Raw genomic sequence first — 18,227 nt, 5'->3', positions numbered from 1 at the left:
GGTCACCTTTGGATAAGTCGCATATAATGATGATATCATCAATGTATCGCTTATAAAGTCTGATAGCAGGTCTAAAAGGGTTGGCATCCGTCAGGACAAACAGCTTTTCAAAATACCACATATAAAGGGTGGCGTAATTGGGGGCAAAAGCCGCCCCCATCGCCGTCCCCTTGACCTGCAAGTAATAAGTGGATTTGAACCGAAAATAGTTCTTCGATAGAGCTATTTCCAATAGCTCTAATAACAATTCACTTGGGATTTGTTGTACCCCAGGCCTGAGATCTAAAAATTCTTTGACATGAAGAGATTCCAGCTGTGGTATGTTAGCATAAAGACATTCAACATCCATTGTTGATAAAATGTCTGGATTAGAGTCAAAGGATAAACCTTCTAGGTGTGTAATGGCATCCGTTGTATCAGAAAGGTAAGTATCTGTGGATGCTGCCAAAGGTTTGAGGAAACAAATCCAAAAATTGGCCGATGGATTCCAACACAGAACTACAGATGTACACAATGGGACGTCCGGGAGGATTTAGTAAGTCTTTATGAATTTTTGGTAGAATATACATATGTGGGGTTCTAGTTCGCTTTGCCATCAAAAATAGGAACTCCTCATTAACCCTTTAAGTGCCAAGGACGAGGTATCTCGTCCTTGGGATTACTTCCCCAGTGCCAAGGACGAGATAGCTCGTCCTTGGCACTTAAGGGGTTAATGAAGGAGAAAATGTTAGAAGGCTTTGCATGGTGAAATACTGAAATCACCAAAAAGGCCTTGGCACTGGGGGGAAAACCCATGACAGTTAAAAGGTTAATAGTCCCCGCATCACAAGCCCCTAGTGCAACTGACAAAATGTCCTTCCTTATGCTTTCTGTAGGGTCACCTCTCAATTTGCAGTAAAATTCTGAGTTGTTAAATTGGCACATAATCATGTCATACTGGTCTGAGTCCAATACTACCACAACACCCCCCCCCCCCTTATCAGCTTGTTTAATCTCAATAGCTGGATTGTGTTTAAATTCTTGTAGACTTTGCCATTCTTGTTTGGTAAAATTGAAGCAGGGCTCCTGTCTAGTTTCGTTAAGGGCGTTCTAGATGGAATTGAAGTCCCTGAGTATATTTTTTTCAAAGATGGCGGTTTCATCTGATACCATCTGTAGAGTAGGTGTAAACAAGGACTTGCATTTAAACTGAGTGTGTAAATCATCACTCCTATCAGTAGAGTCTTAGTTTCCCAAAAAATCCCTGAAACAAATTTTGCAGAATAAGCTGCGTAGCTCAATTTCGACTTCCATTTTGGTGGGATTTTTCATGGGAACAAAGGAAAAACCTTTCTCTAACACTGTTTTTCTGCTCACGCAATTGTCTTTTGGAGATGAAATAGACGGCGGAAGGTTTTGCTACCTTAGATACACCCGTCTCCGGGTTTCGAAGTAGTTGGTTAATGGGGGGGCAGGAGGGTGCTTTGGTCTGGAGGTGGAAAAGGGAGATTATGAGGAGGAAAGGCAATATTCGGCCCCTGTGGACCAAAATTCGATTGCTGTGGACCAAAATTTGGTTGCTGTGCATCATTTTGATAGTGCCAGTATGGTCTACCTCTTCCCCTATTGTGCCCCCTGTTTGGATTACGACCTCTCTTACCCCTGGAAATTTTTCCAGATTGTAATCACCTGCCGTCTGATGATGTATCAGAAAATGTAATATTTTTTTGGGGGGGTAAGTTCCATCCATATTGTTTATAAAGGGTCCCGCCATTGGCCAGGGCCTTGATAGTATGAAGAAAGATGGGGGTAAGCCACCTCTCTAGAAAAAGCTTGAATGTATTTCCTTAGCTTGTCCATCTTTTTACTTGTAGTGATTTTGACAAACTCCTTGATATGTTTTTTAATAAGTTAAAGTTTTTCCTTGATGTTAATAATGGTGGTATCAAAAGCAAATGCTGTCTCTGCTTTTCTATTTCTTCTCCTATAGTAGAGCTTTTTTTTAGGGCCGTATTTATAATCCACATCCAGTCGCAACTACGTTTGGGCGTGACACCTGAAAAAGTCTATTCATCATAGTCTATAAAAAGACAGTGCTCATTCCGAACCAGGAGGCCCTGAAGAATTATATTCTTTTTAAGCTATTCAGTCAAGAAGTGGCTTTGCATTTCGGTTCTGAATTTTTTTCTTTTTTTAATTTCAGAATTCTGTCACTAGTTACAATAGAGCCATCACCTGAAGTAGAAGCAACTTCAATGTTGTCAAAAAAAGAAGGCACATTGATGGCTTCAGCTAGCTGTTCTTCTCTAAACGACACATATGATGCTGCCATGGTGGAAAGTCAATGGAAGGAAAAGGCATCGCCAAAGCATGTCTGAGTCAGTACTCAATTACAAAAAGGTGCAGTCTCTAAATCTATATAACCTATGCAACTGAAAAGTTGCACTGTGAAAGAAGCAAATGGATGGGTATCCCCTAAACCGTGTACAAGGGGAACAATATATATCGAAAGACAAAGCAAGGGATCAAACAGATAAATACAACAGTTATTCAATTAATGATTGACTCTAGTAGGTGTAAGGGTGATAAGAGGCTCAGTCAGGTAAGCAATTGATTCAAAATATTTTATTAATTATACAAAAATCACAGAGTAAAAAATTCCATTCACAAATTAACATCTTAAAATGTATGTAATCATCAAAGACTATTTCTAGAAAACATATAAAAACAACCTATAAGACACTGCTAATAGTAATTCATAGCCCACTGTATATCTGAAGCAGTGTATAGTAGTCAATGTAAAGAAAGGTGCTGTCAAAAAGTGCATAGTGCCTACTATGTGTACATCATTACAAAGTATCATCATAAGCGTAGTTTTGACGACAAAAATGATCTAGTTCAGTCATAAAAACTGATGGTAGTTTTTGTCAGGGAACACAAATAACATGACAATATTGAGGAAGCCTGCAACATTTATAACATACAGGATAGCAAGAAACCAGTAGGTTGCATAATAGCAAATAAACTGTATTTCGAACTTGATTGAAGATCTGGACCTCTAGTAGAATGCTAATACACAAATAAAAAATAATAAACAAGAAAACTATTAAATAACTGAGATTGAACCTGACTGTGACTCAAACATCACCCAACATCACTTTGAATTCATTTTTAAAGGACTGCCAATATCAAGTAGACCAAATTCACCTTGATGAGTCCACAAGGGGCACAGAAAGTGATTCCTTCATTCGCGCTGCCCAGAGAAACGCAGATGTTAAAAATTATTCTTCTGTGGAGACAAAAGAACAAAAGGGATTTTTACCATTATCCCAAGTTCTGACCTTATTGTACAGAGAGACTAACCAGAGACGTGTAGTGGGCTGCAGATGTACAAACATACTAACCTTGCAAAGTGTACAAATTGGAGCATGTCGATAAGTCAAACAATAGGACACATAGCCATCTGGTGTTCAGAATGTGTCAGATTAGAACATGCTGCAGTGCATCAGAGAGGTACTTGACCAAAGTAGTGTAGAAATCCGCCCATAGGTAACGCCCCTAAACAAAGAAAATGGGGGGTATATGTAAAAAGGGAGAGTACCTGTAAAAATGGCCATAGTATAGAAAAAAACTAGACCAAACCAGCTTAACGAGTGTGAGAGATGGTAGCCGTCGCTTACCAAAAGCTGGCCACATTTAGCATTGAAAGCGAGTAAAGACAGTGTATGAATTGTACACTGTCCAAAACATAACGGAATAGTCCCTACTTGTGGTAAATCAATCCTGTAAGAGTTCACTGCATCGGGGTGACACCCTGTTTCCCCCAGGATTAGATTCCAAGGACCAGTCAACGCGTCTTCACATAGCTCACAGAGGTTAGCCCATGGAAAGAAAAGAAAAGCCAAACGTGACGAATAAAAGCGGAAAAAAATGTCCAAATGGAGCCGAGCACCAAACAACACTTATAAATACTCACCGCGTTAGAAGGCGGATGCGCTGTCCAAATCAAAAGCCGGGAACCCAAAGAAGAAGTATTATAAAAGTCCATCGTTAATTGAATAACTGTTGTATTTATCCGTGTGACCCCTGCTTTGTCTTTTGATATAGACCGTGTATAGCCATCCATGCATGGATGATGATGATGATGATGATGATGATGATGATCTGTTTACCAAGGCCAAATCCTTGTAATCCCCTGAAAGTGGGAGGAGCATCTGAGTATCATCTGCATAGTTAGAGTAGGTGATACCAAGATGGTCCAGATCATCAAAAAGGGGCTTGCTAAATATATTGTACAGGGTGGGCGAGACACAGGACCCCTGCGGCACTCCACAAGTGATGGGGATAGGGTCTGCAGCAGCTGACAAAGAGAAGACCCTCATTGTTCTGTTACAAAGAAATGACTCAATCAAAGTTATGGCTTCTTTGGAGAAATGTGCTGCAGAGTCGAAGTGACTACACAGGTCCACAAGGTTGAAGGCAGCCGATAAGTCAAAGAGCAAGAGTCGGGCCGATTTCCCTTTGTTCCTTTGTCCCTTAACTCATCGACTTGGGCCTTTAGGTCAATGAGGGTGGTTTCCGTTCCATGTTGTGGACGGAACCTGATTGGCGTGCTCCTAAGAGGTGATGTGATTCTGAATATTTCTGAATTTGAGTGTAGGCCACTTTGTCTAGTATTTTTAGAAGGAAGGAAACAGTCGTAATTGGCCTATAGTTCGTTGGTGTCAGGGGGTCTAAGGTAGGGTTTTTGTTAGTAGTGGGAGCACCCAGGATTCTTTGAGATTGGAGGGAACAGTCCCTGTTGCAAAGGAAGCATTAATAAGCTTTGAAATGAAGGGAGCTAGATCTCTAGCTGCGTCCTTGATGAGCTGGGCTGGGCAAAGGTCTCCTTTTGCAGTTAGAACGTTTGAGTGACCATATCGTTTTTTCTACCTCGATAATGGAGGTTTTAGAAAAGGTAAAGCGGGCCTTTTGGTTATGGTACTGTGGCTGTTGTTACTATTGGAATTGTTGTGTAGGGGTGGAACTTTTAATGAAGCTTCTTTTTTGCTATTTTGCTTTGGAGAGTGGTTACTTTGTTAGTGAGTGTGAGTTGGATGTCTGAGCACCAGTTTTTTTATAAGCTGCCACTTCTATAGTGGGCTTTAACCCCTAGTGCTTCGAATACAACTTAAAATCCACACCTCCAATTCCCACAAACGTAAACTAGCGGATTATTTTTGAACTCCCCGCTCTGGCGCCTGAGCAGGGAGTTAATCACTGGAATAGGGCGCTCCTGCTAATGCAGGAGCGCTCTATCCTAATCAAAACCGCCACGCTCCTGAGTCGGAGCAGGGAGGTAATCCTCTGAATAGGCTGCTGATGCACACCATCAGCACCCTATTGTTGTTAAATGCTCCCGGCTGCCGTGAGCACATTTAATAACAAAGGGTGCTTGCCGCGCCTTCTCCCACTATGCCAGCTTGTGGTAGCCCTTGATAGACTCCCCGAGCTGGCGTGGCAAGGGGCTAATGGTGCCCAGGCAGTGGGCTGCCATGTCCTGCCCGAAGGCCGGCCTGCAGGTGAGGATCACATCCAGATCTTCCTGATTGAGCTCTCACTTGTTGGAGACCGATTTAATGCATGCTCAAGGCATCCATGACTATGTTATGCTTCCTGGCCAGATGGGCTGCTGACTGGAGGATGTAATTTTCCCAAGCCCAGAACCACAGTCTCATTACTTCCTTGTACAGAGACCCAATGCCTCACCATCTCTCCTGTTGGTCACAAAGTTGTCAGTCCAAATCTGGATGCCCTGCACAAAGAGAAGGAAAGCAATACAGGCCAACCTGATGGCCCATAGTTTGAGACACTCGCTGTGACATTATGGTGAGCCCCTCAGCCCTTCAGAGGCATCGTTGACCACCACTGATTTCAGAAAAGCCTCTCTTCTTAGCAGATTCTCTTAAGGCCCACCACAGAAGGACCTGCAACACATACTGAAGACTCGCAAAACATCCATCATGTTATCCTGAAACAAAGACCGTTGACCGCGAAGAAGCTACTAGAATGACCTCCTCCATAACCGAGCCTCTGGCACCAGAAAATGCAGGAGGCTAAGGCGCTAGAGCAAGGCCGGAGCTATAATCTGGCTTTGCAAAAGTTGAGCATTGGAAGATGTTGCAAACCAGTCCCTTGTTTGAGAAATCTTTGCCCCAGTGTATCTCTAGGACTGCTCTGATGAAGCAGAGCATCTAGGATGGGACGGTGGACTTTTTGAAGATCAGGGAAAAGAATAAGCATTGAAGTAAATGCTAAGTGTAAGTCATAAAGGCCGTAACTTTCTCTAAGGAGTAAGCTCGAATGGGTCAGCTCTTTAGGTTGACAAAGGCATGAATCAGTTCCTTCCTGAGATAAATGGTCAATGGCGGCAAAATGGTGTGTTAACATGAGCATTGCCAAGTCACTGTTATAGCTGGGAACTTCGATTTTAGGTCAGGTTACTGGAGGGTTTCAAAGCACAGATGGTGAGCAGAGTGTGAGAGTAAGGTTGGGGAGATTGTAGGACATGAGAGAGGAATGCTAACAAAGTTGGTCGCTTGTAATGCAAGCACTACAAAATGACTCCCCTCTAGACCCAGCTCTGTTCAGGTTGCCCTGAAAGCATAGGAACATTAATCTGGGTGATGGTATGAATATAATGGAGAGGGCTACATGTCACAGGATGGCAGCGAAGGGAGGTGTGCCGAACATTTGAAAATGATGGAAATGGGTCAGGGGTAGGGGTTCAAGTACTTAGTGTGGTGTCTGGTCCTTAATTTGAGCCCAGGAAGGCAGGTGGGTCTGCTCTCCTATCTGTAAACAACCTTTCCTTCTCTCCTATTCTCTTGCTCTCTCCAAATCTCTCACTAATTCCCTTATCTCTCTGGCTCTCCCCTCCGACTCGCGCACCCTGGCTCTGCTTCGCAGTGCCCCAGCTCTATCTTGTGTGCCTCGGCTCGGTCTCACCCTCCCCGTCTTTCCCTAATCGCTGCATAAACCTGTGGAGGCCATAGATGAAACAAGAGTCTGAGCAGGAGAATGGGAAAGCACCAAGGGGCTCTGCTGGGTACAACCTGGCCCATAATTTCCCTACAAGACCAGATTAGGTGGCCCTAGGCTTGCAGAGCCTAAGGTCTGGCCGGAGACTGCCAATTGCATTAACAGTGGGCCCGGAGGAGTATGCACGTCTTAGAAACAAGACCGCAGAGGTGTCGGCGTGTCGTCTTAAGTGCCTGATGGCTGTGGGTGTGTGGATGGGCAACAACTGTCTGAAATTGAATGGCGACAAAACTGAGGTGCTGGTGGTGGGCTCCTCTCTCTGCACCCGCTCCTACACTTTGGATCTCCTCCTTTTGGCCCTCTTCTCTGTGCCCACTCCCGGTGCCCTCTACTAAAGTAAAAAATCTTGGGGTTCTTATGTCCGACAATCTGTCAATGGCAGTTCAGGTATCTATGGTATGCCAGACTGGACATCTTCAGCTGAACATTTTGAGACGCACACTCTTATCTGATCCCGGGCGCATTACGTTCCCCAGTTGTAGCCATGATTATGAGCAAACTAGACTACTATAACTCCATTTACCTGGCCCAGCCTAACAGGCTTGTAGGCTATTTGCAACGTCTTCAAGACATGGCGGCACGGGTGGCTACCGGGTCCCCCTACGGGGCTCATATTACCCCCGTATTGCGTTCTTTGCACTGGCTCCCGGTGGCCCAGCGCATTCAATTTAAGTCGCTCTGCATTGTTCACTGCGCTCTCCATGACCAAGGAGCGGATTATCTGCACACTAAGTTTGCGCGCTATGCTCTGAATCACTCCTTGTGGTTGGCAGCTTCCAGCTTGCTCTGTGTGCCTTTGTTTCGGCTGTCCCGGTTGACACCCAGCTGTGGAATGCCCTTCCACTACCGTTGAAATTTCTACCTAATCACCTGCTATTCCCCAAAGCCTTAAAGACTCTCTTGTTATGATTTTTGTTTGTTCCCCTTCTCGGCTCTTCTCTGTGCCTGGTTCTTGGGCTCCTTCTCTCCAGCGCCATGATGCCTCTGGGTAACCGTGCGCTTTATAAAACTCCACAACATAACTGCTCTGAGCAGCATGGGGTGACAATCCCGGTCCCGCCTTTAGCGGCTTAAATCTGGCATGAAGTGTGCCGTAATCTTGTATGCCAAAAATAAGATCTGTGCCTAAATGTAGTTAGTTCTGCCTGGTGCTCTGTGTGGTGAGGACCCCTTTGAGCGACTTGACGCGTATGACGTCAGGCTGCATGCTGAATAAATGGGGCGTCAAGCCACGCGCAGGTTAGTGTACATGTGGAAGCCTGGAGCTAACCACTTTGTCCCGTGTCTCACTCTACGCAGCCCTACAGCACAGGGTTAGAGGTTTCCTGAATCCTGAACCTCATAAAACTGATGATGAGGAGGTTGCTCAGTGGTGGAGGGCCCCCTCCCACCGACAGATCTGACGGCAGCACCCGCTAGATGCTGCACGGACTTGACACGCTTCAGCTGATCATTGAGTGTATCTGCCCGAACGCGCACAGTGAGTGGCAGGCCCTGGTGACTCCGGAGTGGGTGCACAAGGAAGTGTGCGAAGACTCTCGCGGTTGTGGCTCCATGAAGGAAATGGGAGTTTGACAGCACTTGGGAGCAACCAAAGGATGCACAAAAAACATGAGGTGCTCCACAAGCTTCATTTGTCGGCATAGAGAAGAGTGGAAAATCGGACGATACAAATATGCAATCTCATCTGCTGTATTGGAATGGGCACGCCTTTATGCCGGTAGAGACAATTCCATGTTAAATTACAAAAGTATTTATTTGTACAAAATAAATATGCCCAAAGACCACCAACAACAAAATAATCAATTCCAAAAATGACCACCATCAATGAATACGATTAAGAATTTCATATCATACCAAAATCCATACTTTGCCACTCACATTCATACAACCAATAAGTCTCACAACCAGTCCAAACACCTCTCCAATGTGCATAGAAACCATGATGTCACAAAAACCAAGTATACACGGTTATCTGTACGAGTGACCAAAAAGCAGTCCAAAGAGAACAGTAGAGACAGGCGAAATAATGAACAGTTAATCATGAAAAAACTGCAATACACTGGCAGTATACGATTTCATTTTTCTTAATAAAGTGCAGTCAAGTGCTTGGTGATTCAAAAAGAGCCTATTTGACAGAACATGGCTGCCATGTTCTGGCTACCAGTTAATGCTAGGTCTTCTTATAGCAAATCCTGATTGCAGGGTGGCCTAGTCGAGTTTCGGCTGGTGTGTCACGGTCTGTGTCGATGAGCCCAGCCTTCTTCAGGGCCAGAGTTTCTATTTATGTTGCAAGCGAACTACCTGATAACATTAGAAAAAGCTCCAAAGGTGGTCATATCCATGGGGCAGGCCTTGTGGTGCTGGTAGCAGACCAGATACTGTTGGGGGGCCGGGGATGGTCAGGAAACCTCCTATAGAGCTATATCTTTTTTTTGTTAGCATAAGGAACGTGGGGCGGCAGAATTGCTCACTCACTGTACCTTCATTGTCCTGTATTACAGATGATCCACAATGCTATCTGGGCCCGAATGCAGGAAACCACATTGTCCAGTGGCTGGACATGCCACGAAAATGCAGCGTAGAGAAGATTGGCGAGAGTCAATCAACAGTGGTGGTCAGATGGTAACGTGGTTGATTCAATAAAGGTAACCCGTAACTTGCTAGTACGATGTCACTGGTTGCTGTCACGGAGTCCGCGCGAGACTGATTGTATGAATTTATTATTTTATTTGTCTTTGGACAAATTTATTATTGGAAATGTACAAATAAATACTTTTGTAATTTAACATGGAATTGTCTGTACTGACCTAAAAGCGAGCTCATTCCAATACAGCAGATGAGATTGCATTTTTGAAAATCCAGAGGGTGCCTCTTTGTCTGTGAGCAGGTGTGTGAGAACTTGCATTCTGGTTGGTGGAAATGTGGCACATTATTAATGTAAGCCTGGTAGAGGAGGCTTTGTATACTCAGTACATCAACAAAGGTTAAGGTTTCCATCTGGACTCTTGAATTCTGCAATGGGAAAGGCAAAAGCAGTCGATCTACTATTCAGTATTTTGTATCCAAGAAGTGTATTATTCGGTATCATGCTCCTTTTGAAAGCTCTTCTGCATCAATAAATGAGATTTATAACCAAAGATAAGGCCCACCCTATCCAAAATATACTCTCACAATAAGTTTTTTTTTTTTAAATGTTTGTATTTGTTGTTACAGGGTTGTAGTTTCGGCCAGAAGTGCCATACATAGTACTGACAATGAAGGCAGTCCCATTTCTGTAGGTAGTGATAGCCCAGCTGTTTGGAGGGCTAATGCACACAGAGATAAAAAGGGTACAAAGTACAACATAATGAAAAAGGTAAATCTGCTTTTCAATGAGGCACAATTTTACATCTGGTTTGGACGGTGGTGGGGAGGAATAGCGGAAGGGCCGGCAGTTGTATTGGTAACATTTGTGTCAATGTGTGTTTTTGCCTCTTCCCGCTCCTCTTTGGTCAGCCTTGATATTTTTTATTTTGCCTTGCAGGTTATCGGTCTTCTGGACGTGTTTACTTCGGCCACTTCACTCCAAGGATTCCAAGACTTGTAAGTTTGCAACTTGTGCAGAGCCTTTATACAGACTTGTCTTAGTCCTAGCCAACCTGGTGAGACTGGTACCTGTGTCGGATCTGCTGCCAGGGGACACAAGGGGCAAGTAAAACCATAATATGACATCCCTCTTTATACCTAACCCGCTCTTACTCCTGTATTCAAAACAGTGCACTTGTTTGGCTCACTTTCTATGTCTTACTGATCTTTCTCTCTCGTGCAACATGAATACCCCGGATTGCATCTATCTCCCAATCGGAGGCCCCCAAGGCTCCGTTCTCAACCCTTACTCCCTCAGCAAACTCATCTCGTGCTTGGGATTCCCTGGTCATCTATTCGTTGATCATACCCAAATCATCATCATCATCTCCTTCCTCACTATTACCCCTTCCTCACTATTACCCATGACTTCTCGGCTCGCAGCTCACTGACTTTAGTGCCTTATATGGATCTCTGCTGAGACTGAAGTCCTCTGCCATCCCGCGGATCATACCCCATCCTCCTCTCGCCATCCCCTAAGGTCTGCAATCTTTAGCTCATTTTTGCTAGTGTTATGATGTAGTAGTGTGACTTAAGGTTTCATTGCTAGTGTGAGACTATAGAATATTTTATGAATATTCCCTTTATATGATATATAGTAACATTAACCTTAGAATTTCCAACGTTTGTAGACTTTCCTTTTTATAGCAAGTAACCTTAACTTAAAAAAATTAAATCACAGAATTCTATTTCGAATGGATTGTGTCCTCCCACGTATTCCTTATCTTTGATATTTCCAATATCTAGCTTGTTGCTTCGGAATATTTTTCCAGTAGAGGGCGCTGTGTGTTGATGACTGGCCGATGTCGCTCTGAGGCTTCCGTCCTGATGTCGACATCATCACTGGTATAAGTAGCTTGCGCAGCGCCCATTGCTCAGTTCCTTTTTTCCACGCTTCACAGCTACGATAACGTAACGCTTGGTTCCGTGTGATCTTTGAATTTGTTGGCGTTTTCTTGAGAGAATATCGTCAAGTTTTTGACAAAATATCTTCCTCATCAGCTCCGTCTACTCCCCAGTCTGGTTTAAAAAAATGGCTAGACTGCGGGGCAAAAATTTCCATGACGGACCCACACAGGGTGTACCTCTGGTGTCTAGGGACAGAGCATCCGTCCTCGGAGTGCGACAAATGCTTGTCGATGACGGCCAAGACCTAGAGGGAGTGCAGAGGAAAGTTGGAGAGGGGCAGGCCTCAAAAATCTGTTAACCCGTCTAAACGGAAATCATCTGACGAGTCGAGGGTCTCCTTGTCATAAAAAACTTAAGCATTCCTGTTCTCGAAGTGGATCCCATCATTCATTGTCATCGAGGCATGGCAAAAAGAGGCGCAATAGATCACTGTCCACTTGTGCTTCTAGTTCACCCGAAAGGGTCGTCTGTCCCACGAAACATAGTACCCCGGCTCAATGGGAGGAATTCAGAATCAGTATGTTAAAGGTCTTCGAGAACGCGGCCTTGCCCCCCTCGAAAGCACCTAGAGGCGATACCCCAGACAAAACATCTGGGAAGCACAAAAGCCATGGAAACTCCTCGAACTATCTAATCCCTTGAGCCAAGAGCCTCTGTGACGCACACAAAATCAATGTCATCGACTCCAAAATCAAAGGAGGGTTCATCGATACCTCGAGTATCAATCACCTCAACGGCATACATGACAATTCCTTCGACGCTTTTGTCGAAGACCTCGACATTCATGTCGAAGACATTGACGTCTTTGGAAAAATCAAAGCCGTAAATGTCATCTTCAATTATTTGAACACTGTCAGCTCCCATCATGATGGCTATGGCGCCTTCTTTTTCTACTCCTCCTTTTGAGAGGATTTACGCACCACAACCTCGTTCAGACTACTTCAAAACATTTTGCTCCATCTATGAGGAGGCAGAGGACTCATCTGACGAGGAGAGACAATTTGGTCTGTAATATGGTACACCTTCTTTCGCAAAAGAACTCGTATCTGAACAATCCAGAATAAAGAATATGCAGGAATCTCTGCATGAGGCAAGTGGTATTGACACTTTGGTAAAGCAGATCCATGGGATCATGCTGAAAGCAACAATAGACAGAAGTTACCTCTACAAAGGTAATCTCCCAAAAAAAATTGTTTAGGAGGGGTCAGTATCTCAAAATGGGAGACAAAACAAAAGCACTATATTAGAAAAAGACAAACTGACTACCCCACTCGATGTCCATGCAGGCCAGGCTTGGTGATCTACAAGATTGTTTTTATTACTTCCACCTTAAAGGATGGACCACATTTGTGTAACCAGTATCATATACTTTGTGAAGGAAAAAGAACCATCTCACTTATATACATTCAACAAACGCTAAAACATAACCATTCTTAAATAAGTCCATATGAATTTATTAATGAAGACCAATTTAGAAAATTAAGAGGGAGAGCAAGACAACATATATATCAATCACACTAAATCAATAATTCATGATCTTCTCAATCTATTCTTAAAAACAGTATCATCTGTCAGTATCTGATCTTTTTTCTGAATTGCCAGCAGGACTGAGATTCTCCTAATCTGCACACCATCACCATCCTTTCCCCTCATTCTCTGGCCGGCCTCCCTAGGCCATCCTCTTATCCCCACCTGCGAGGCTAAGAACCTGAGTCACCTTTGATTCCTCACTTTCCTTCTCCGCCCACAATGCTGATGTCTCAAAAAAGTCAAATTTACTACTGCACTGTTACGCTCACCTGGTTCCCACGAGGGCGTCGACCGGAACTGGGCCGCTGTTATTTCCACCAGCGTGACGTGTAGCGCCGAGATGACTGACTGGACTGGCCCGCTCAGCCTAGTTTGTCTGGCTCGCAAGCATATTCTTCTGCAAAGGAGAAGAGGAATTAACCACCCGTGGAATTGAGTGTCAACCCACCTTCCCCACTCCGGTTGTCTTCCCACTGATCACTCTTGATGTCCCCTCCTTAGTCTCACCTGATGGTTTGGAAGGATGAGCTCTCCATCCTGCCTCGACCGCAGGGGCGCGTTGATGACCAGTTACTTCACTGGCGTAGAGGAATTGGTGAGTTCCAGTATTGACTCTAAAGTCCAATTGTTCATAAGAGTTCAAATGTCTGCTCTTCACTCTGTCCGATTCCTTGCAGGTTGCCGATTAATCCACTCGAAGATTTCCAAATGGCACTCGGTAAGATTCAGGTAAGTCTATTGTGTTTTTCCCCTTAGGGGCCGGGGTACGGCGATGAAGCAGAGTTGACTGTGCCGACCCGAGATGAGGTGAGACCCCCGTGGTAAATCAGGTAAGTTTTGTGGGGGGTAACTGGTATTGTCCTTGCTTTCTCCCCTTAGGGGCCGGGGTACGGCGATGAAGCAGAGTTGACTGCGCCGACCCGAAATGAGGTGAGTACTTCCCGTGGTAAATCAGGTAAGTCCTTGGGGGTAGCTTGTATGGCCTTAGAGAGTCCCCTTGCTCACCTTGCTGTCTTTGTCTCCTTAGGTGTCGGAGGGCGGCCGCGAGATGGAGAGAGCGTGATGGAATGCTGAAGTACCGCTAAGCAGGTGAGTTCAGCGCGGCGCCGTAGGAATGCGAAGCGATGCTTCAGACTTCTGTCTTTCAGTTCCGTGGCGAAATGGATCAGGATTCAGTTAAGGATTAAAGTTAAAACTCCTGTTCTAACCTTTATCCTTTTTGTCTTCTTGTTTCCGGAGTCCCAGGACTGAAGCGGGCGTGGCTGAAGACTGGAGCTGCTGAAAACACGGTGAGCGTTACGCTGCAGCAAGCAGAATAACGCGAAGCACGTGTGGCTGTCCGGGCGTGGTTTAAATAGCCTTGGAAGAAGATCCAGGTAAGTATTCTTCCACAGCCCCACCCAAGTAACAAAATAGTCCCTCCAGTAAAATAGTCCCTCCTAAGCCTCATTTGGCTTGAGTCTTCATGCAGCATGGTCTGCCTCAGGTGAGTATGCAGCATGGTCTGCTTCAGGTAAGTTATCAATAATGAGCCTGGTGCCCATGGCGCCAGGACTGACTTTATCTTTATGAGCCTGGTGCCATAGGCGCCATGACTGTACCCAAACAGCCCCTAACTGGGGCTTTTGGGCATGCTCCAAGTGGCATGATGCCTGCTTCCGGGGCTGCTGGGCCTGGTCTGGTCTTCCGGGGGCAGGCATCATGACATGCACCTCCTCAGAGGTGCTCTGCCTTTCCTCTTGTTACCCCAGAAACTCACTGTCTCTCAATCTCTGGTTAGAGGGGGATTGTGTCCTCTGACGTATTCCACATCTATGACAGGTAATGACCACAGCTGTGCTGCTTGGGAAAATTATTCGGCGTAGGCATCCGGCGTCGATGACGCCGATACGTTGTCCCTCGAGGGTCGACGTCACTGGATGTTCTATACAAGACCCACGGCACCCGTAGCCTCAGTTTTGATTTTCCGCACGTGTTTGCTCGGAATCTCGGCACGCTCTATTCTTCTACGAATACTTCTACTTCGAAAGAACGATGTCTTTGTCTTCTTTGTCTTCTTCTGCCCCGAAGCTGGGCTTTAAAAAATGTCGGGACCCGCATGACGTCTGCCTCTGGTGCCTCAGCGAAAGCCACGCCACCGACGACTGCACTGAATGCCAGTCCCTGACATCGAAGGCCTTGCGGGAACGGAAGATGAAATTAACGGTAGGTAGGGTGTCTAAGCCCCATAAGTCGAAATCTGCTGGGCTTTCAACCAACGACTTGAGGGGTGACTCTCGGCGTCGGCGAAAGTCCAGGGGGTCTCGGTCTCGGAGTGGTTCCCGCCATTCCTCTGCCTCTTCTAGGCATTCGCAGAAGCGCCGTCGTCGGTCGCCTTCCCCGTCATCGGAGGAGGACTCCGCCAGAAGGCGGTTGACTTGTCCCACCAAGTCTTCATCACCGGCCAAATGGGAGGCATTCCACCAGCAGATGATGGCGATTTTCAAATCGCAAGGCACTGTTCCGTCCATGCCTTCGAGAGAAGCTGGCAAGGGACGAGCTAGGGCCACCACTCGCACGCCTTTGGGTTCGGGCGGTCGGCACGATCATCTGGCACCGTTGAGGTCCCGATCGGACAAGGTTGATCACCATAGCCGTGCCAGGTCCAGGTCCTGGTCCTCGACGCCATCGAGACCGTCGGAACCTGTGAAGCCTTCCAAGAAGGCATCGGTGCCGAGGCCGTCTGACACTCTCGCGGCTCTGGCCTCGCAGCAGTTGTCGAAGTCATCGGCGCCTCGGTCAACACCAATTTCATTGACGCAGTTTGTGGAGGATTTGCTGCAGGTGTCCCGGAGGGCTGTGGAAACTCAGAGGAAGGCTCTCAGTAAGTCCATGAGGCCTGTTTTTAAGCCCTTCTGTTACTCCACCCAGATTGGATTTATTCCAACCTTTGGATGATATTTCAGAGGTGGAAGAAGGATCTGATGAGGAGATGGTTGTGCTTCCTGATGTCCCTGATGACCTGTTGTCTGGTCACAGTCAGATGGAAGAACTGTTAGTCCTTGCATGTCGCCAGTGGTCTTGATAACTCTCCGGAGGTGGAGTTTGGCATTCCTGAGCCTGGTACGCATGCCGAATCCTCATATAGGTGCCTCATGTCGAGGGTGACTGAATACTTGGTGGTCTGTTCCACCTGTTGATTTTCTTCAGGATGATCTGACAGATATCCTGGACCAAGGTCCACCCACTGACCTGGTGTTGCCATTTCATATAGCTTTGCAAAGAAGGGTGGCAGCGGCTTGGACTGCCCTGGAGAGTCTCCCGGCAGTGATTAGTCGCTTCCGAAAAAAATACTGTCTAACCAGTGGTGACCGCTGCTACTTGTCGACGCACCCTACTCCGTAGAGAGTTTGGTGCAGGTGGCTATGGCCACCGCAAAGCAGGCTGCGTACCCTACCATCCCTCCTGATGGGGACGATAAGTGCTTTGATGGTTGGGCAAAGAAGGTATTTTCATCTGGGGGTATGGCTTTGAAGGCAGCCAACTCCCTTTGTGCCTTCACTCACACTCTGTGGAATTGTGCATCTTTGGCGGCTGGGCATATTCCGGAAGGGGAGAACCGGGATGGTTTTCTAGCCCTTGTGCAGGACGGCAAGGATGCCATGTGTCAAGCCATTCAGTCGGGTTTGGACATGGCAGACTCAGTCAGTCGGTCCATGGCTGCAAGCACCGTGATAGACAGATTTGCGTGGTTGCGGAAGTCGGGGTTTGCTCTTGATGTGCAATCCTGGCTTCTCCACATGCCCTTTGATGGTGTCCATCTGTTTGGCAGCAAGGCTGACGAGAGCCTTGAGAGGTTGCAAAGCTCCAAAGCTTCAGCGAAGTCTTTTGGCGCTGCAGTACGTCAACCTCCACGTTTTCGTCCTAAGGGACAGCAATGGAGGGGAGGTTCCTTTCGGTACTACTCTTCCTTTGGTGGATTGAGAGGAGCTGCCAGTCAAAGGGGAGTACCACGGGTGGAAAGCAAGGTATTCGAGGTGCCAAAGCCACTCGGGCAGTTGCCTCTTTGCCCTCAGGCACTGCTGCAGTCGCGTGCGCTCAGTCATGAGGCCATGTCCCATGGTTCGCTATTGGGGGCAGACTTGCGCAGCATCTTGGAGAATGGTGCGCCATTACCTCAGATGTGTGGGTTCTGGAGATCATAATCCACGGCTACTGTCTCCCCTTTCGGCAGAAGCCTCACGACAATCCACCGGGGAAGCTCTCTTTTGAAGAGTCCGGATCCGCTCCTTGCGCAGGAAATCCTATCCCTGCTGGAGAATGGCACCATAGAACTGGTGCCTGTAGCGGAGAGGAACAAGGGATGGTATTCCCCTTATTTTTTGATCCCGAAAAAAAACTGGGGATTGAGACCCATCATGGACTTGCGTTGGCTGAACAAGCTCCTCAGGAAGGACAAGTTCAAGATGGTAACTCTTTCTCAAGTTCTCCAGGCCCTTCAACTTAAGGATTGGTTGGTGTCTCTCGACCTCAAGGATACTTACTTTCATGTGCCGATTCATCCAAAGCACAGGAAGTACCTGAGATCCGCGGTTGGCGACTCGCATTTTCAGTTTCGGGTCCTGCTGTTTGGATTGACCTCCGCCCTGAGGGTCTTCACCAAGCTGATGGTGGTGTTGGCAGTGTATCTCAGGAAAGAGGGGATTCACGTCTACCCCTACCTGGACGATTGGTTTATCAGGGCACGTTGATCAGAGCAAGCCCTGGATCATCTGTCCGTCACCTGCAACTCCCTTCATAGGCTTGGCTTCTTCCTCAATTTAAAGTCCCTTTCGACACCTACCCAGCGTCTCCAATACATTGGAGCAGTGCTCGACACTTCTCTGGGGTTGTGGTCGCCTCCCCAGGTGAGGGCTCATCACATTCTGCAGATGGTGGACGAATTTCAACATGCCCAGAGTCACACGGCGTTCGAGCACTTGAGGTTGCTTGGCCTCATTGCATCCTGCATTTTCCTGGTGCCAGAGGCCAGGCTGCGGATGAGATCTTCGCAGTGGGCTCTCAAGATGCGGTGGTCGCAGTTCTCTGGCAGGATGTCGGATCCCATTCATATTCCACACTCG

At 46.5% G+C, this 18,227-nt stretch overlaps 1 protein-coding gene across 2 annotated transcripts in view; it reads left to right on the top strand.

Annotated features, from left to right (window-relative positions):
- The window catches only part of MAPK13 (mitogen-activated protein kinase 13), a 308,674-nt gene that overhangs the window by 168,353 nt on the left and 122,094 nt on the right, over nucleotides 1–18,227 (top strand). For both annotated transcript variants that reach the window (XM_069633431.1, XM_069633432.1), the window contains exon 3: nucleotides 10,586–10,644. In XM_069633431.1, the coding sequence (XP_069489532.1) occupies nucleotides 10,586–10,644 (59 nt within the window). The remainder of the gene's footprint in view (nucleotides 1–10,585; nucleotides 10,645–18,227) is intronic.

Source organism: Ambystoma mexicanum, chromosome 13 (assembly GCF_040938575.1).
Source record: "Ambystoma mexicanum isolate Mex_15411 chromosome 13, UKY_AmexF1_1, whole genome shotgun sequence".
NCBI classification, from domain to species: domain Eukaryota; kingdom Metazoa; phylum Chordata; class Amphibia; order Caudata; family Ambystomatidae; genus Ambystoma; species Ambystoma mexicanum.
Note: the sequence above shows the minus strand (reverse complement) of the source record. Positions and strands in the feature narration are given on the sequence as shown.